Genomic DNA, 21272 nt, shown 5'->3' with positions numbered 1-21272 from the left:
TATTGTCCCAATAAAACTTTATTTTCAAAAATAGGCAGTGGGCCAGATTTGGCCCAAGAGCTATATTTTGGAAACTGCTGTTCTAGAAAATCGAGGATATGAAATCTCAAGACTTTATTTTCCCAATCAATCCTTTAATTGGCAAGCGACATGACCATGAAGAGGTTGCTATGCAAATGTGATTGGAGGGCCTGGTTTCAGGCACCAACGCCATCGCTTTATGATCCTGGAGAAGTACTAAACCTTTCAACACCCATCATGTATATTTCTGTACTTATAGTACCTATGCTGGCTACTTCATAGGGTTTCTGTAAAACCTCAGAGAAATACTATTATTAGTGGAAGCAATTTGTAAAATAAAGAATTATAAAGCTCTCCGTAGTAACAGGCAACAAGAGAACAGAAAAATTATTAGATAGACACCTAAAATGGTAGCAATAAAAAGGATGCAATCTTTGGAATCACTAAACGATCACTTTTGTAGTTAAGGAGCCCTCTGTCTCTGTATAAAAAGGAACAGGCAGGTTGTTCAACTGCCGTGAAGTCAGAGGGCTAGAGATGGTTCCAGACAATATGGAGACAGGGCAGGCAGGGCTGGGGGACTGGATTGCCTGAATCTTATTTCTGGTTCCACTATTTACTAGCTTTGTGACTCAGGTAGACCGTCCAAGTCAGTCTCACCTGGAGAAAATCATACTCCCAACTGTGTAGGGATCCTGTCTGAATTAATAAATCTACCCAATGTTCTAGGAAGAGATTCCTAGCAGCCCAGAAGTATTCAATAAATATTAATTCTTTTTTTATTGAAAATTTTCACACAGTCATATAGGTTAGGAATGGAAGAGCCTGCAGGAGTCATCTGTGCGAATCATCCATATGATACTGTGGCTCTGTGCTTCCTCTATCTCCATTTGAGTACTTGTTTTATTAAAAGCTCATCACTTTCCACAGAACTCTGTGTAGGTCATGAATTCAATACTTCTTTCAATACTTCTTTCATTGAAAAGTTATTTCTTTGTAGAAGAATTAAGCTGTATTTGGGCTGTATTGTCTCCCTTCATTCTTCCTATATATTTCTAAGCCCAAATAAAACAATGGGCAGTGTTTTGTCATTTTAATAAATGGTGCCTACTGGAGGTAGCTTCTAGAAGGCAGCATTAGCTGAGAAACTCTCCTTCACTGCCTCTTGGAGGGTTGGCTGGCAAATCTATGCCCATTTCATCTTGGAAGGGCAGTTCCATTAATTGCTTCCTGGCATTGATAATTAGTATTAAAAATTTTTAATTTTAAAGAAGACATGATATTAATAATAAAGTAGGCCTACAAATAGAAAATAAACAGCTACACAATTGATTTCAAGAGAGCTTAAAGCTTACATGATTTTTCCCATAATTATCAATTAATTCTTTTTTTAAAAAAAGAATTAAGAAAACATGAGGTCCATGCATTTCACATTTTTTTTCACATATTCACATAAATACTGTTTATTACAAATTAATTGAGTTTTTTGTTTTTTTGTTTTGTTTTGTTTCCAAACAAATGATGTGATAAAAATTTCACGGCCCACAGGAACCCATCATTTTTGTAACATCTTTAAATGTTTTGTGGAGCTTTGTTTTAGGCAATCTCTAAAATGTTCACCATTGATTCATTTTGAAAAGTGCTTTCATAAACTAAAAACCCAAGGGGACTTTTCCTAAGCATACTAATTCTCCCTTCAGTTTCCAGGCTCGAGTCTAAGTTTTTTGGATTTTCTCTTTCAAAGAATCTCTCTTTGGATTAAGAGATCTCTGCCTATATGAAGAGTGAGAATGGATTATGACAGAGGAAAACAGAAATCTTTGAAGACAAACTTACTGAAGGAAGGAAAATAGTCCATAGAATTGAGTTGTCATAAGGCTAGCTCGAAGCCTGTGGCATTGATTGATAAATTCCCTTTGTAGTTACTAAGGTAAATCAAAAATACATCCCTAATTCTTTTGCTTCTTAGGCAATTCAGAGTGTGTTTTCATAGATTAAACGTCAGAAAAATAGCAGTCTGCTGAGTTAACAGAACACCATGATGAAGGTCAGTGTAAAAAAAAAAAAATAAAGGCAGGAAAATTATGCCGCTCCCGCTAATTAGGCAAAATATCACTTTCTTCCAATACTGCACTGTCAGGAAGAAGCATTTGAAAAGCGTCTTAAAATTGGAAGAAACTTTTGAGCTCGTATCCACCAAGTCACTTGGGAATATGTCATGATAAATGAAGTATAACTCTTAATTTCAACATCAGTTATTTTAGCTTTCATCCGCCTCATTTTACTTTTCAATGCTATTATATAAACATTGTAGTGACTGGAGAATTTTCTTTGGTACAGATATATCTACCCATGAATTTATAGTTAAAAATATGTGAATATTATGGTGATTTCAAGGATACGTGGCCAAATTCTCATGACTATGTTGGAACAAATGAGCGACAAAAATAGACAATTAAGTCAGCTATACAACTAGTATTACAGAGAATGGCTCAGCTTTAGCTCTCTCCCACGTACCCTTTGTCAGACCTCCTTAAATGTCTAAGTAGTCTCCAGTCAACAACTATATTGCACATCAATTCGTGTAGTATCAAAGGAAACATTTTACAAAAAAAAATTATTTTGTGGGTTTATTTTCAAATGATATTCCTTAAAGTTAAAAAAAAAAACAACAATAATGCTGTTTAACAAATTTTTGATGGTTGCTCTGGACATTGAATGACACCCGTCAAACGTTTTAGAATAAAATTAACAAAAGTATCTTCTGAAGTTGGACTCCATGTATTCCAAGGAACTCCATTTTTTTTCTTTTTCCTGAAAAAAATATTGGCTCTCTCCATAAGCATTCACTTGTCAACTTTTTATTAAAAAGATGCTTTTCCTCAGGGACAGTGAATGTTTTAACTTTCATGAAAGTCAGCTTTACCCTCAACAAGGCAGAATGCTACAGGATTTTAAGTACCTTTAATGGGAGACATAAAACCTCTGATTCTACAGTTACAAACCCAGCCTGGGTCAAAAACTCAAACACCTCCAAGGGCTAAGCTGGTAATATGGAGTGAAATGGGCTGGAAATAAGAAGCCATAATGAGTTCCAGGTTTGGAACAAGCAACGCTGACAAAAACTTTAAAGGCAAATATTTTAATTCTATAGAAATTTTCCTAAGAACATACAGAAGATGAAGAAACATTTTTCAAGAAAATCTACTAAAACTCAAAACACGGAGAGGATGTGGCATTTAAATCACCACTCACATCCTCCTTTCCCCCGCCTGCCCTCCCCTCAATTCTACTTGACAGAAACTCCGTTTGGGCATTTGGGCCCCCTGTTCCCTCAGCTCCCAAACAAGTCTGACTGTATCTCACTGAGAGTCAGAGACGGCCAGCATTTCTCATCCCCTCCAGCTTCAAACTGAAGAGGCTGAATCCCCGGTGAGGGAAGACAAGAAACTGAGGGCTTCTTTCCTCCACATAGCCCTACTCAGGTGCTACGCCAGGTGTGACAGACTGAGGCTCCCAAGGGCACCGCCAGCCACTCTCACTCTAGCTAGCTTGTAGAGCAGAAGGTCTGCCCTGGGAGAGGCAGCCAAGAACACCAGAGCTGACTGCTCCTCCCCACCCCCTGCCCAGGGCCCAGGGCTCAGAGAGTTTGTCCAGAGGAGGGGTAGTCTGTAAGAAAAGAGAGCTCAGAGGCTTCCCCCACCAAACTGAGATGGTTTCAAATAGAGTCTGGGGAAGTTCAGGTTTAAGGGCATTCTCAAAAAACAATAGCTCCTCTTAATTAAGAGCGACAGGTTAAACCAGAAACCAGTCCATTTGAGAGAACCAGAAGAAGAGACAGCTAAGGAGAGTCCTCCTGGAGTCGGAAGAAAACTCAATACCTGGTCTCAAAAATCACGCCTGCCTAAATTTAATTGGGTCAGGCTGCTGAGCAACTTATTCTCCAGGGCTTTGTTAAAAACAATAGAGCATCAGCTGGTAAATAGTGGAGTCTGGTAGGCAGGGACGTAACACTGTAAGACGCAGGAAGCTTAAAAGATAGATCAGGGGCTGACAGTCAGAGAGAGAGACCTGCTAACACCAGTGTCATTCCAGGTGACTGTGCATCTCTGAGAAGGGACAAGAAAGACTTCACATGGTGAGGGGCAAACAGACTTCTCCAATACAACCTGGCCATATTTAAAAAAAAAAAAAATCAAATTAAAAAACCAAACAACAACAAAACAAACCCAGGAGAGGGGGAATCAGGATCCGGAGTTGCTGTGATAGATTATCTAAAATGTCCAGTTTTCTGAGTTTCTAAGATGCAGAGAATCTTTGCTCATATTTCTTACCCCTCGGAGATTCTGGCAGAGTGGTCTGCACAGGGCAAGGCCCAATAAATGCCAGCTGGATGAGTAAGTGAAATGGCCAAGGGCAAAGCTGCTTTGGCTTGATAGTAGAGGCGAACTAGATCTTAATAATATTTATACCTATGGGCGACAGAACTAGATACCTGTCAGCTATAATGTGACAGTAATTTCTATATAAACATGTGACAATCTTAAATTTACTAAAAACTACCAAAAAGCTAGATATCTCGGCACTTTTCAATCATACTAATATAGGGTCTTCGGCATGGGTTCGTAAAACAAATCTTTTATGCCTCAACTAAACATAATCTTACAATGAAGAAATTGTACCTTTCATTAAATTTTAACAAAATTTTTTTTGGGAGGGGAGGGAAGGAAGGTCTATCAGAATATCGAAAAAGTGCTGTGCCCACTGTGCTAAGAGCTTGTGGATTTAGGCTTTAGACTCGGCCTTGCTACTAATTTATTCTGTAGCCTTGAGCAATCCTTCCCTTCAATGCTACTTTGTTTTTTTGTTTTTTTTTTTTCACCTGAAAAGTGAGTGCAATGGGCCATATATCTTTCTGAGTTTTATTCCCACTCTTGAGTTCTGCAATTTCACCAATGGAAGCTCAGTCACTTAGTCTGGCAGAATAGGAGGACTCTAGTACATACTGTTTGTTTACCACATGGCATAAATACAATCACCAAGTGATATTTTGTTTTGGTGCTACCACTAGGCTCTGGCAAATAAAAATTGTGTGTTTTCAATGTTAAAGTGTATCTATGTCAAAGTGTTTCCTCATTGATCTGTCACTGAGGGTAACGTTTTAAAAACTAGTGTAACAATGGTGAATATAAATGGAATTTATATTCAGTTCAATTAAAACTATAGCCATGGTCTTGAATTATACTGAACTGACTCAGTGGCTGCTAGAGGAATTATGTGAGGATGAGGGTGGTGGTGGTGGGGGGACTGGGAATGTAATTATTCATATCACTGGAACCTTAAAATAAATCTAGGAATTTGGTGCTACAAAGGGTTTCGGGAGAAAAAAAATTTTTTTCAGTGACCTTTCAAGATTGCTAGGGGTCTTTTCTTTCTTTCTTTCTCTTTCTTTCTTTCTTTCTTTCTTTCTTTCTTTCTCTTTTCTTTTCTTTCTTTTCTTTCTTTCTTTCTTTTCTTTCTTTCTTTTCTTTCTTTCTTTTCTTCCCACCTTTCTTTCTTTCTTTCTTTCTTTCTTTCTTTTCTTTTCTTTCTTTTCTTCTTTCTTTCTTTCTCTCTCTCTCTCTCTCTCTCTCTCTCTCTCTCTCTCTCTCTCTCTCTCTCTCCTCCCTTCCCCCTCCCACTCCTCCCTCCCTCCCTCCTCCCCTCCCCTTCCTTCCTTCCTTCCTTCGTTTTGCTTTTAATTTTTGTGTGTTAAATAGTTAGAAGAAATATGAGGAGCTAACTTAGTAAAATAGTGAAGTGGGACTAAAAAGGCATTGGCAAGACTGAAAAACTAAAACAGCTTTTGATAACCAATTAGAGAGGAAGAATGAAAGAGAAAAATGAGTGCGATTCTAAGGATGAAAGCCTGGGAAAATGTGTAGATTATAAAACCATCAAAAGAAACTGAAAAATTTAGAAGGTAGAACATATTTTTTGATATTTACTTACAGTTATGTTGAATTTGGGTTATTTTTAAAAGGATTCAGGTGGATGTATCTAACAGGCACTTAAAAATAAGTCTATAGTCCAGAGATGGTAACCATTGGCATAGACATGTGGCCGAAGCCACGAGGTATAGATGAATGATCCGGTGAGAGAAGGGACAAGCCTTCTACACAGACCGTTGGGAAATGCCACTTTTAAATGCCAGGTGGGAGAACAGGACTGAAACAAAGAAGTAATGACCTCAGAGGCAGGAAAATAATTAGAAGAGAGAATAACATTCTTGAAGCCGTGGAGAAAATAGCTCGTTTGCAGAAGCTGGGTGGGACTATGAGTTCAGTTAGTTCTGTTAAGAGATAAGCAGTATAAGCCATGAAAGCATGCCAGTGGATTTACTGAAAATAAGAGCAATTTCAGCAAAACGGTGAGAGAGCCAGATAGTAGGGCCAGTGTACTTTTTTACTGGTTTTTAAGTTTTATGCTCAAATGAAGGAGGAACATAAGATGAATGGTTCACAGAGAGATAGTGCTTTTTGCTTGTTTTGATATTTGTTTTTTAAAGAGGATTTGGAGAAACCTAAGTATATATGAGAATGGAGAAGTATATATAAGTACATAAGAACACACTGGGAACTAGTACTTTTAATAAGAATGTTGACTATCTATTCTTTTAAGACAAAGCAATTTTGAAAGGATACAATATTGATGTAATTAATGAACTGTCAGTCCCGAGTAAAGTAAGGAATATGAGACATCACAGTAAGTTTCCCAGGAATTAATCTGAAAGATTTCCCCAAATTGTCTTGAAGAAGTTATGCTTAGAAGTTGAAATGGTGGACTAGAAAAGTCTGCAAGAATTTTTGAGGCAGCTGGCTGGTTCCAGGGTAGCCTAGAATAAGAAAGCAGCATCAGCAAAGGAACATAGATGTTTGAAAAATGGAAAGTATTCAAATGAACCCAGGGAAAGTGTGGTGGGGGCACTGAGGGCTGATCGGGAGGGAAATTTGAACAGGGCAGAGGTAAAGTGTCTTGAACTGGATGCTTGGGTGCAAAGATACCTATTGGATTAATTTTTATCTTTATGACTACTCTTTCTTGGTTGGGTCTTCGTGAAGTGAAATGTTTATTTACCAGAACAACAGTTTCAACAAAAATGTATGTATATGGTATAATATATATTATGTACATGAAATAGATATTACATGTGTATGTAAATATTCATTTATATGTATATATGTACATGTGTGAATAAAAGAAATAAAATGGTGAAATTCATGTCCATTGTCCTTTACTTTCCAAGACAGGTAAGACTTTATTTTCCAAATTATACTCTGAGAATAAAGCCACAGAGAAGTATTGTCTATTGGCAGAGTGCGGTAAAAACATGGACGAGCTAATGTGGGTCATGAGAAGGGGAGTTCTGGTAACGTACTTGGTCCTAGACTCTCAGAATTTTTTATCTGAAAAGCATTTGAGGGATTTTTTAGCGACAGAGGTCCTGACTTTAGGTGCAAGTAGAAGTTGACAGATAACAAGGATGAGGCCAGGTAGGCAAGCGAAAGTGACAGCAGAAACTGGAGTCGCACCAGCTGATTCTATCCCATCCCGTAGATGGGCTCTGTTTTGCTTACATAATATTGAAAGAAAACTTTATTATTGGCCAACATTTAGAAATCAGAGTCAATGTAGAAAAGCAGATTTCTGACTTCCTTTGAAAAATTAGAAGTTCTTCACTCCAGGGCTCATATTCCTACTTGGAATCAAGATGAGTTGACACACCTGCTCTTTCTAGCTTGGGGAGGAAGGCGTGGAAGGAGATAACCCGGATGTCCCACTAGGCAGTAGGATTGGGGTGCTTTACTTTCTTATTGTTCTTAAATTATGTTAAGAAACTGAATTACATTTGATAAAAAAAAAAAAAGAAAAGAAGTTATAAATATATGTGATATATCTCAGTCAGGAAGGTGGCTGCCTGGGATGTTCCAGCCGTGCTGGATTCTCTTCAGTGGTGGAAGCAGCAGCCATAAATGAATCGATCTTGACTTTGACTTACAGGTAGTTATCCTGAGCTGGTTTTGACTATCTCGTGAACCTCTCATTTTCGGTCTTCCTCTTGGTACATGTGGCCTCTGATGAGAGCAACAGGAGGACGGGGACCATGTGGGGAAAGTGGGGACTATGTTTTCATTCCAGGTCTACACGAGGGTGAAGTTCAGCTGAGGCTGACACAAGAACAGGCGATACCTCAGGAGCGACTGGAGGTGAAGGTTTGAGAGACGTTAGAGCAGCAGTTGCAACTGGGTGTGATTTTGCCCTTTACCCATGCCCCTCAGTCAAGGGGCACTGGCAATGTCTGGAGACATTTTCGGTTGTTACAATTAGAATGTGGGTATTACTGCAATCTAGTGGGAAGAGGCCAGGGATGCTGCTAAATACCCTACAATGCATGGAGCAGCCCCCGTCCAACACAGTATCATTGAGCCTAATAGGACAATAGCATCAAAGGTTGAGAGACCCTCTTTTTGAAGATTCATCCCTGGTGCCTTGTAAAAGAGCCTGAACCACTGCTGACCTAGGCTGTTTGCTTAATGATTATATTAAACCAAACTTTAGACACAACTTAGCAAGGGGCGAACTTTCCTTTAACCTTTTCAGCCATTTCAGATATTTCTGGCAAGTACATCAAATGCCTCCAGATAATCCCATCAAATCCCACCATTACAGAGGCTATGGGCCAGCTGGTATGATGGGTATTACCTGGAATAGTACCTCAAAGCTGTCTCTGGTCTTGAAAAGAGTGTAATACCCAAGCGTGGAAGAGCAGAAAGTCTGCTTTGAGCACTCCCTCATTTCCTAATAAACCTCGAAGACGAGCTTGACTCATTGTTACAAAAGAGAAATAATACTCAAGAGTCTCTGAACTAAAAAACAGACATCCCATGGCAGCCATTAGCCACGTTCACTTTTTAATTTTTGCTTATTATTATTTATTTACTTTTGAAAAATAACTTGAGACTCTAAGTTATAAAAAATCATAATGTTATTAAGTTCTAACTAGTTTCTCTAGGGTTATGAAAGAACCAATTAAGAAAGACATGTTAATCTAAACAAATAATTCCACTAAAAAATCAAAATTATGCAGTCAAAATCCTTAAAGCTTAAAGGTATTTTAATGAGAAACATTATTTGTTGTTGTTGGTTTTTTTTGACAGGCTTTCCATTCAGAGGAAAATTGCTATAATATCAGGAATTGTATGAGATTTGAAACTCAAAGCTATTCTGAGCTATTTTAATAATGCATTTTTCTATGAAAATAAATTTTAAAAAACACTTGAGAAATGGTATGCACACTCAGGTTTAAGAGTGCACTCAGATCTATTCATCTGACTGTATTTTTAGTGGCAGAAAATCTCAAGATATATAAAATATTACATTATGTATTAAAACTCAGGCTTATATGCTTAAATAATAATCTCTTTCTTTCGGGGGGAGGAGTTAGGACATGGAGGTCACTGTACGAGCTCTTATCGGAACACCCCAAGACTAACTATCAAGACTCCTTTTTTATGTGCACACTCTTCCTGGTTCTACTGACCTTCTCTATTTACTCCCCGAGGGTCACCTGAAGACCCTCAGATCTCACCCCGGTCTTACTAGCAACTCCAGTTTGTACACCCAACTACCACCTTGACATTTCCACTTGGGGGACTGAAAGGCTTCCAGCATCAGCCCCTCCTCTCTCCTCCAGCCCTTCCTCCCACCTTCTGTCTTCCCCATCTCAGTAAATAAAACTTCCGTCCACCTGGGAGCTTAAGCCAAAGTCATAGGAGTTATTCTTGGTTTCTCGCTTTCTTTCATCCAATCCATTAATATGTCCTGTTTAATATATATTATGAACAATTTTGCAGCCAATTTTTATATATGATTATATTGTGAGAGTTTATTTCCATGTACTTAAAATTTTGCAAACCTAGTTGGTAAAGGATGCATAAACTTTATGGTATAGATGCCCAGCATTTATTTAACCATTCATGCAATATTTTTCTATAATTTGCTGTTACTTTTATTGAATACTTACATAGTGCTTATAAGGAACAGCCACTATTCTAACACTTTAGAAATATTAATGCATTTAATCCTTATAATCCATGAGGTAAATACTATTATCATCTCTATTTTGCGAATGAGGAACCTGAAGGACAGAGAGACTGAATAGTTTGCTCAGGATTTCGAAGTGAGAAAGAAGTGCTGGAATTTCAACCATAGCAACCTGATTGCAGAATCTATGTTCTAAACCCATCTATTTGTTGCCTTAGGTAACCTGGCTCTGCACAGCAACCGGATTTTACACTAGTCTGCATATAACTCTGGCCATTTCTTTAGAATATACTTCCAGAAGTGGATACACAGTCATGACCATTTAAAATGTTTTAGATAGTACATATTACAAAATTTTCCTCCAGAAAGATTATACTAATTGTATCACTTTACATTCCCAATGGCAATCGCTGAGTGTCCTCCTGTGTTTATATCAACAATGAGTAAAACGATTTTAAAAAATCTTGAGCAGTGTATTAGAAACAAATTATTTAATAGTAATAGTTGCATCTTTTTGATAGAGGTTGATTTTTTTCCGTGTATATATCAACAATTGCCTTTTTTATTTTGTGAATTTCTTCCTTTGGCTTTGCCAGCTTTGCTATTGGAATTTTCATTTCTTTTCATATTGAATTGTGGCAGCTCTTTCTGAACTGAGATCGACACCCTGAGTTTGTCAGATATATTGCCTACACGTATATTTTTAACACAGTTGTTATCTGGCTTTTCATTTTGTTTCTGATGTTTACTCAAGTGTAAACATTTTAAAACTGGTTTCTGCAATTGCATCATACTTAAATAGTCATATAAATAATCATCTATATTTTCCTCTTAATGCTTCATATTATGAATTATTAGAAGTCTTATTTCAGTTACGTAATGCTTAGAGATACATTGTATTTTCTTGAGCCACTTAAAAAAAGTCAATGGCCTTAATTTTTATTATGTAGCATTTTATCTACAGCATATGAAATTGAATATGGACTCAATTTTCAATCTAAATCAACTCAAAAAAATTTTCTCTTTAACTGTTTCAGGATCTGAGATATTAACAAATGTATGGACTAGGTTCAAGGCCTATTATTTTTTGGCCACACTGTCTAGGTTTAGCCCTCGAGTTATTTATCAAAAGCTCAGTCTCAGTTTTATTCATCACTTTTCTAGGTTTCTGTGTCTTCTTACATGTGGCTTTCATGGAGGTAGAGCCACCTACTTGCTTTGGTGAGTGACTCTTTTCTCCACCATCCCTTGGTGTCATGCTTCTCAGGAGAGTGTACTTTCTAATTTATTGGCTTCTAGAAGTTTGGAAAGGTTGAGTGGAACTTTGATTGAGAGTCTAAGTTTTGACCAGGACTCTTGGATTTCTCAAGGTGCCTCAGGAGCTGCTGCCTGGGGCAAGGTGAGGTCACACAGACCAGGCTGTGGGTGCTCTACTCTCCTGCGTACCCAGAGAGTCCTTGCCTTATCTATTTTATGTAAGGCCGGGTTAGGAAGCGAGCTTCCAAAATAGTTCGCTTCTGGACTGGTCTAAGGCGGGGGATATTCAAACCCCCTAGAAATATACAAGATGGAAGAAATGGAACTTACAGGAATTTCTCTCTTGAACAAATTTGGATGAAGCTGGCAGAAATAATCTACCGGGGCGGGAGCTGAGAGCTCCCTCTCGCTTCCTCCTCACTTAAACTGTGTGCTGAGGAGAGAGTGGGCTTAAATACAGGGCTTTTTGTGTTGCTCAGTCTGACTGACTTCTGCCAACAGGTTTTGAGTTTTTATTTTTATGCAGGCAGTATTTAGCTTCTTCTTGAAATTGTCGAATACGTATTTTAAAAATATCATTATGCCAGGCGTGCTGAGTTAGTAGCCTGGACAAGAGTTTCTGCAGTTCTGGGTTCAATCTTGGTTTTAAATATTCTTGTTCCACATTGAAGTATGTAGGAATGAAGGAGCATTATGACTGCAACTCATTCTCAAATAGTTTAGAAAAAAAAAATCATAAGTGTGTATTTACCCGCAGATACGTAACCATATGCAAAGAAAAGGATAGAGTAAATATAGTATAATGTTAGCATTCGGGAAATCTGGGAATCTTTTGCTCTCTTCTTGCAATTTTTCTACGAGTCCAAAATTAAAGAATTAATAACTAGTTTCCAAACTTGATTTTTGAAGGAAAAACAAAATCATCTAGTTTGCTAGAAGAATGCTATTTGGAAAAACATAAACATCTAAACATCAGGGGCCTTCTGAGCCAGATGTCCTGGCTCTCAGCTCCTGTTTGGGGGTGCCCATCATGTTTCTGACAGTCTCAAACTGCTCTTCACTAAGACCCCTCATTGTAGGTGTGAAATGAATGCGGTGCCCTATCGAAATGACTAAAGCTCATCGTTCGATGCTTGGGAACAGACATCCACACCGATTCATGCACACAATGCCCCGAAGGTTTTCCAAGTCTGAAATTGCCCTTCGATAACGTTGTTAAGTGGACATTGGAACACTGAGGTGTTCTCTTTTAAGCAACAGCAAATCCAGAAATTTGGTGTTTAGTGTAATGGATGCCAAGCCAATCAAAATTAGATATGAAAAAGCTGGCTGCAAATTTTGTTCAGGAAGAAACGAGTTCAAGTAGCAGTGATTCACATAGAATAGAGTCCCCTAGAGTGATGAACAGAGTACAGTGCAAGAAAATATGGGACAACTCTGCTACACGTTCCTCAGAATCTGCTGTGATTATTTATAAATAGATTTGGGATGATGTTATTAAGCTAATTTTTAAAAATTAAACTTTAATGATGATATTATTTTATAATACAGGTTTTTTTTCTTCTTTAAGTTACACTTTCATTTTTCATGCCTCTGTAGAGAATTTCTTTCAAAAAAGAATAAGATACTTTTTCCTTGACCATTTTTGCTACTGCCGTGGGGCTGTTTTGATCAAGAACTCCCTGTCCTGGTCAGTCATCTCTCTTGCTCACCTCTATTTTACCTCTAGATAATAACTGCCCCTTGGCAATGTCCACCTCTGGACTCTGTGTCTTCTCCCCATCCTAGAAATCTGTGCCAAGTCAGAAAGAGAGAAAGGACTTGTAAATTAAGAAACAGTGACTACAGGATACTTTTTGAGAGACTAGGGCTAGTTTTTCCTAGGGATCCTGAAATCTAGGTTCAGAGTCATGGGCAATTTTTTTTGTGTGTGTCAGCTTCAATTATGGCAAACTATTGTGAGAAAACAAATCTTTCGGTATGCCTTTTATTTGTGTTTAGATTTTCTCCACTTTCGGAAAGAATAGAAAGAGCCAGAAAGACAGGATGAATCAGCTCAAGCTCACTGTCATCATTGGACACTAAACAGAAACAAAGGAAGTCAGAGAGTTTTAAGTCCAAATTTGAGTCCACTGGGATTGGTGGGAGATGGAAGAATTCTCTTACAGCTAGGGAGATCCAATGGTAATCTTAAATTTGGCAATAAATTTAGCATTTCTTATAGTAGATCTATAATCCAGATTCCAAAAATATAAAGTTTAGAGAAGTCCTCTTTACCCTTCACTAAAAATTTTTAGTGCCTCAACCTTTGGGCCTTTTTCAAATGGGAGACTTAATACAGGAGTTGTTTGGATGACAACTTTGACCAACATGTAGCTGCTGATAGCTTTTGCTTTCTATTTCTCTCTTTTTATAATTTTTAATGGTGTAATTAGAGACCAGTATCAGCAAACACCTAAATTTTCCAACTCATCTCAGAATTGAATTTGCAAGAAGCTATCACTATTAAATTACTTGCCACCTAATCCTTTTTGTTTTCCCTAAAGATTTTTATCCATCAACTAGTTTTCTGGACAAGGGATCAAAAGTCCTAAAAGTAGCAGAATCAAAATCATTTACTTAAACAAAGAGATTTATTTAATTAAGTCTGTCTAATGGACTCTGCTTTCCTTGGGCTATGAGACTCTTCAGTGTGAAATGTTTTTCCTCTGTCTGTCTGCCAGTTCTTCTGGTTCTGCTCATTATATATAAAAAGCTTCTCCATCCCATTTTCATTTTTTTTTTTTTTGGCTTTTAACAGAAATGCTGGCATGCAACTTACCTCCAGGAATAGCTCAAAGCTAATGCTCTCAGTTTAGTCATGAGAATTACATTTCTCTCTTCTTTGAAAATATTACTTGGAAACTCTGTAACCATGACCCCATAAGAGCTAGGTGATTTCGATTCAAATGAAACATATAGTTTTGCAGAACATGTAGGAAGGAGCAATTTCACATCAGCTATATGTACTCACATTCTAAGCCATAAGAATTATATTTATCTGTAAGAACATCTTTCTCTTAAAAAGGAAGGTTTTGTATGTAAAGCTTAACTCCAGTTTATTAAAATGCATGCCTGTATATCTCTTAAGTTGAAAACATTTCCAGTGACCATAAGTTACAAAAACAGTAGAGAAATTCTACACAGTTTTCATGATGGGAAATACCTACTAGCAGAAGTTATAAAATATATCGAAAAGAATCCTAGAGAGCCCTTCAGTGGTTTTTTAAATATCTTACAATTCTGTTTCTGAACCTTTTTCTCAGTCAGTTTTGAAAACATAAGCCTGGATTTTTCCTTTTTTAGAGAATTGAGCAGATTAATTAACCTGTCGAAATGAGCAAAATTAGAGTAGAAACATGAGCGCTGCATATTATTTTGTTAACAGTCTTTATAAACCAGTTATGTATTTTCAAAAGGAGACTTTCCCGACCTTGTACTTAACCATTTAGGAAACTGCTGTCCATGGTACTACCGCACGGGCAGATTCCCTGCTTTCGCAGACGACACCCGAGTTGGGTTTACTTACGGAAGCGCAAATTGGGTTTTCGGATTTGTCCTCCACAAAACCAATCTGGCAGGGTGTCCTCTGATTCTGCAACCAGTAGTCTGTGGACTCGAGCAGGCTATTACTGCGAAGAACCTGAGGGAACGGAGGAAATCTTCTCAGTGCTGTATTACACAAGGGGCTCTTTTCTGAGGAAACGAGATGTTTTCTGTTCCTCAGAGCTCCCGGACACTAAAAAACAAACTTGCAGGCTAATAGCACCTCTAGACTGTATGAAATATTCAACCAGGAATCGACGTTAGAGGAACACATCCATGTTAATAGGGATGTTTCAGATCCAACATCTGGGAACTTCAACGCACGGGCTACTTTTGCATAATTTGCAGCCAAATGCAGTTTTAGGGGGAATGGTTCAATTGGCCACGGACATCAAATTTCATTTTAGTGTTAATGCTCTTTCACACTCTATGAATATTATTCATTGTACCAAAAATGTAGTTTTTTCTTTTGGTGCAATCTTGCCACTGAAATAATAGTTATTCAGTTCTTCAGCTTTGCTAATATATCTGTGAAATAGGGTACGATTCCTCTAGAATAGCTATGGTACTATGTTAAGTTTCAAAATTATTAGAAATAAGTAAAGTGCATTACAACAATCTTTTTTTTTTTCATCCAGAAAGAGTACGGTAAAGCAATGCAAACTTGAATACATGATTTAAGAAAACCACATATTATTTACAAATGCCTTGTTTCTGGGTTTGAATTAAAGCAAGAAAGAAAAAAACCGTATTTATTAGGTAAAACATTTTAAAGAACAATCTCATAAATAACCAAATGATTGAACTTATACTGTTTCTTAACACTACCCAAATATTTTGTTAAATTTTTCTCATCTTATATAAGATTTCCAATGTTCTCCTCACATCCTTTACTCTAGTAGGGGGCATGTCTGCTAATATTTGACTAGTGCCTTCACTGAATCATTTTGGTTAACACCACAAAAATAGAATGACACTTCAGTTATATTCAATTGTACAACAAAGGCTTGTCTTTTTATTCTGTAAAGATGAAAGTACATTAATTTTTGTCTCTGAAGAGTGAGTTAACCGAATTTATTTCTGACACATTGTTCTATATTTTGTTTTAGCTGAGTGATATTATTACTTTTAATCTTTTCCCACTCAATGTTTAGTATTTCCTAGAGCTAAAAAAAATTTTTTTTCATCATTCTTTTCTAGATGAGTACAAAGAGACACTTAGTGGATGAGTAGGTAGTTGGGTGATGAAATTGGGTTATTATTGCAGACTAAAGTTGGTGACAGACTTCTTAGTTTTCTTACAGATTTTACCCAACTGTGTGTGGGTCTTAAAGTGTGGGCTGGAACCCCTAGGAGTTCCTGAGATCTTTCAAGGTGTCCAGCGACCAAACAATTTTTATAATAATAGTAAGACATTGGCCCTTTTCACTTTTGTGGTCTCATGAGCACTCAGTGGAGTTACTACAACAGAATGAACGCAGCAGTAAACAGGAGAGTCCAACTGTCACCTGTAAGTTAGACATTTATGAGATTTGCTAAATATGTAAAACGAAGTCACTCTTCTCACCAAATGTGGTTTGTTTTAGAAAACATAAAAATATGTATGCTAACATGTAATGTGTTTATTTCTTTATAACAATTTTAAAAATGATAAATTATCATCATTTAAAATTTTCATTCTTAGTTAATGATTAAATAAGTGAATAAGGAAACATAAATAATTTCTTAGCGTTCGTTTATAATACATAATACAGAAATATCAATAAACATACCCCCTACAAACAAAAGCTTTGTGAGTTACCCGATAGAGTGTGAAGGGATTTTGATCTCAAGAAAATTGGGAACCATTGACTTAGATTAACTTTATGTAAAGTAGAAATAAGCTCTAAGTCTACTTCCCCACCACCACTCACTCTTATTTCCAGTGTAGAATAGAGTGTAAGAGCATGGGCATTAGTGGCCTAATTGGGTGAGAACCTAACTTGGTCATCAGTAGCAGGATGAACTTGGGCAGCTGCAGTAAATCTTGGGTTTCAGTTCCCACACCTGGGAATGGAGATAACAATATACTCTCAGCGAGATCATTGGGCTACTCAGTGAGATGGTAAGTCATGCAGACAGCAGATTATCCTTTCCATTCAGTTTCGTTGTTATGATTTGAAGCGAACTACAAAGGAAAATAAAAAACTGGACACCTTCACCTGAAATGAGTGGATTGAAAGTATTTCAGATGTGTGAAGATAAATTTTCTTTAGCAAACATTCTCATCTAAGGTGTAATTTTCATTCTGCATTTGGTAGTATTAATAGCCACAGTTATTAATAGCATGTTTAGAATGTGCTGGGAAATGTGCTAAAATGTTCATATACTATTTTTTAACTTTTTAATTTAATCCTTATTGCAATGCTATAGGGTAGGAATTATTTTAATGATAAGGCTCTTCCCAGAAATTGTCATTTTGAAGGCGAAGACCTTGAGGCCCAGAGAGGTTTCAGTTTCTGCCCAAGTTGTTCACAGCCTGAATTTGGGTTTGGTTTTGAAGACACCAAGGCCTGTGAGTGAAATCGTTTAACTGCTGTCTTTCGTAACCCATACAAATGGGTCTAATTTGGGATGTGTTTCTGAAAAGTTATGTGCATCTAATACTTGCAAATATAACTGCATTTTCTTATCAACTTCCATTTTAAAGTTAGTTTTCATTAATGAGATGCCGAGGTGATATTTTCTATGATGTAAATTGTAATAATTGAATTAATCCATTTGGCAAGTATTAACAGTATTTTAATTTCTCAAAGGAAGGCATGCTTTTATATCTACTTGACTAATATTAAACCAAACCTATGTCATTATGCCTATGTTCTTCGCCTTTCTCTGAGCTTCAGAATTTGGAACAACTATCAACAAAGCAAAGCCTTTACTCACTGCTTCATAAGAACATTAGAGATTTAAAATGAAGACATCAAGTGAACATACCAGTTAATAATACTTTACCATGCAGTTTGATAAATCCTCACTAGAATCACTTCTTAGCTCAGTTCTGAAAAATTAAGCCCTGGACCTCTTCTATATTCTAAATTCAAGGCCTCATAGTATCACAGTTGCAATAAAATATGTCAACAGAAGAAAGCAACTGTCACTTACACAAGTATATGAATTATTCTTGTCATAGATCAGCCTTAGGAGGGGCACAGAGTTCAGACACAATGTGCTTGGGTTTTTCAGAAAAGCGATGGGCTGGGTTGGCATCTTTTCCTTATGAAACGCAGAGAGGCAAAGATGGAGGTGCCAAAAAGCACCAGGCTGACACTCCACACTGCGAAAATCTCAAAGCTGTGAAAGAGGCTGTCTCGTGACGTGACTGAGAGAATTGCTGCCTGGCTACCTGTTGGATTTCTCCTGCATTTAATTTCTCTAACACAAGAAAACAAGCACAGAAAGAGTGGCCTGTCAAGCCTTCTACTTTAAGGGTACTCCTTTGTATCCATTCTTAAAATAAATAATAACTAAATACATACAGAAACCTTGTTCTGCCTTAACCTAGGAACGAGGAAAAGGCAAAGGTTTATGGACCTCCTTAGTCAGTGGAAAATACTAGAAAGATTTCCTACTTGGCAGATCCATATTGCTGGGTGCTGAGTGTCTTCTCTAAGGTGCTTCTTTGCTTTAAAGGAAGCAGGCATGGCAGAATAAGAAAGTGGGATTTAAAACAAAAGCTAGATTTTTCCATGCTCAAGAAATGTTTTGAAGAGAGCCTCTTTGTTTGGTGAGCGTATTCATTCACCATGTAACCTTAAAATGTGAATTTTATTCATCATAATTTAAAATATAGTGTTTTCGATTATATTAATAATTAATATAAAACTAGTTTTTCCCACATATTTTATTACTATTTAGAGATTATATAATTATTTAATACTTATATTCTTTAATTATTGACCAAGTGATTTATTGAGAACACTTTGGGCTAAGGCCCTAATTTACATCATCTGAATTAAACCTCTGACTTATGACGTAGAATTTAAGGGCTAATATATATGATGTGCTTAAAAACAGTGCTTGGCACATAGCAAGGGCTCAATGAACATTAGCTATCATAGAAATGGTTATTCTCTGTGCCAAGCTAAGAGGGGTCAACAATTTGTCTAGTTGGTAAAGAACTAGGATTTGATCCAGTTTCTCTGGCCTCAAAGTCACTACTGGGCAATGCTCCATTGGAAGCTGATAAAAGTACATGATTTCTCTTGGTAGACCGGGTTTTCTACCAAAACCCGGTCTATGCATTTATCCCTCTCTCCCTCAAGACCTTGGTCTCTGTGGTTGGGAGGTTTGAGTTCCAGTCCTTGTGCTTCTCTGTGTGGTCAAGTTGCCCACTAGCTCCCAGCCTCAGTTTGCCCTTCGTAAGCAATTAAATCAAGTCACCTGAAGGTCCCTTGCTCACTGAACATTCAGTACTTCTTCCCCTCACTCTTTCGCTCACTCTTCCTTTCTCTTCCTTTCTCAAATACATTAAGAGGCAAGTAATCAAAGAGAATAAAAATGCGGGCTTCAATAAACCACTTAGCATCATATGTTAAGCAATTTTAACTTGTGAAAAGCTTTTGGTTTAATGGTTTAGACAAACCATTAGAAAAAGAGGAATGCTTGAAGGAAGAACTTAACAATTTTGAAGCTTTCCGAATATAATCTTCCTGCTGAGAGAGTCACTTTCTGAGGGAGGAAAAGAATAAAACTCACCAGGCTCTCAATGGCTCATTTATTTATCTGCTATTTTTAGTTGTAGGTTCAGTTATTTCAGATGAAGAGCTAATAATGAACGCACTGTGCTTTCACAAGTTTGAAATAATAATGGCACATTTTCTCTTAAAATTTTGTGAGTGCCCTAAATGATAAAGGAAAATTATTCTACTCTATTTTACAATTACTTTCTCTTTTTATACAGAGGATCAAATTGCAAGAATTTAATATCGATATGGAAAAGGGAGGGCAAAACAGATTCTTAGTTTCCAGAACACGGCCCTACGCATTGCTGAGTAATGCCTTAAAATTACAAACAAACAAACAAACAAAACAAAATCACATAATTTAGATTGGAGAGGACAGGAGCTGATGGTTAGTTCACAAAGGTTTGGAGGCAGAACTAAAATTCTATCGATCTCATGACTTACTGGGTGATGCTGGGCAGGTCATTTAACTTCTGTAGGACTTAGTTTTTGTATCTATTACAGGAGGACAATTAAAGCCACTCTAAAAAGTTGTTCCGAGGCTCAAATAGCAAAATATTTGTAAAGGGCTAACCATCTACCAGGCAATTGATATGCGATAGCCATTATCATGAGAAGGCAGTAAAATTCATTTTCTTAATCTTGGCATAACCATTGACAATTTCTCTTTATTGGTTGTTTGTAATGTGCAATTCTTCTTTTCCTCCTCTTGCTTCTCTAATCTCTTTAAGTTAATCTTCTGTCAACGACGGTTTATTGAGCTCTTTGATATTTGACACCGAGAATATTAAGATGAACAAAAAATGACCGCTGTCCTTTCAGAAATTAACATCTACTCAGGGAGAACTAGCTCTCGCAGGACTGTATTGATAAAAAAAAAAAAGCAGGTGCTTTAATGGACGGCAACCCAGGTCAGGTATCACCGGCGGGGAGTGGTCAGTTCCACCTGCGGGAGGAGGGCGAGAATCTGTGCACTTGACGGGAGTGTTGAAAGAAGCATCTGAGTTGTCTGGGGAAGCTGGGGAGAGTGGGGAGGACATGTCCTTCTCTCTAACTAGTTTTCCTCCTTTGACACCCTAAATGGGAGGATCCCCTCTAGTTTGGACCTCAGCGTGTTATTCTTTCCAGCCTTTCCACTCCCCTTAGTCATCTTCCTTGAGATCTTGCTAACTCTCAGGACATGAGTCAGCACCTGGAGGGACACCTCATTGGTCTACAGCTGCCACTCACTCTGACTTTTCTCTAGAGCGTGGCTTTTCACATTTTTGCTGTCAGTTTTTTCTCTTGAGTCTCCTGCTGTCACCTTGGACTCTGTGTCTAAACCCAAACCCCGTCTTTCCCCAATTCCAGTCCCTGAAAGACACCTGACTCCCCGAAAGACACCTGGCTTCCTGACTTGCAGTTAATGGCAGAACAAGTCCAGTCGCTCTCGTGCTACCTGGAATATCTCTGTCTATTTCTAGTCTTATATTCTGCTCTCTACAGTTTAAATTTTTTCTTTAATTCACCTAACAATTGCGTGCATTCTACAGACTAATCTCCAGATAATACAATAGTGAATAACGAGGAACTGAGCTCCGTGTCCATGGAACTTAAAATCTGGCA

General features: G+C 37.5%; 1 protein-coding gene across 6 annotated transcripts in view; it reads right to left on the bottom strand.

The window, feature by feature from the left end:
- The window catches only part of SPHKAP (SPHK1 interactor, AKAP domain containing), a 120150-nt gene that overhangs the window by 52622 nt on the left and 46256 nt on the right, over nt 1-21272 (bottom strand). For all 6 annotated transcript variants that reach the window (XR_005651240.1, XR_005651241.1, XM_039855341.1 and 3 more), the window contains exon 3: nt 14930-15043. Coding sequence is in view for 4 of the 6 variants with exons in the window: in XM_039855341.1 (XP_039711275.1) it covers nt 14930-15043 (114 nt within the window). In the remaining 2 variants the exon portion in view is untranslated. The remainder of the gene's footprint in view (nt 1-14929; nt 15044-21272) is intronic.

This window comes from Pteropus medius, unplaced genomic scaffold (assembly GCF_902729225.1).
Source record: "Pteropus medius unplaced genomic scaffold, Ma_sr-lr_union100, whole genome shotgun sequence".
NCBI classification, from domain to species: domain Eukaryota; kingdom Metazoa; phylum Chordata; class Mammalia; order Chiroptera; family Pteropodidae; genus Pteropus; species Pteropus medius.
This window is presented reverse-complemented; position numbering and strand designations above follow the sequence as displayed.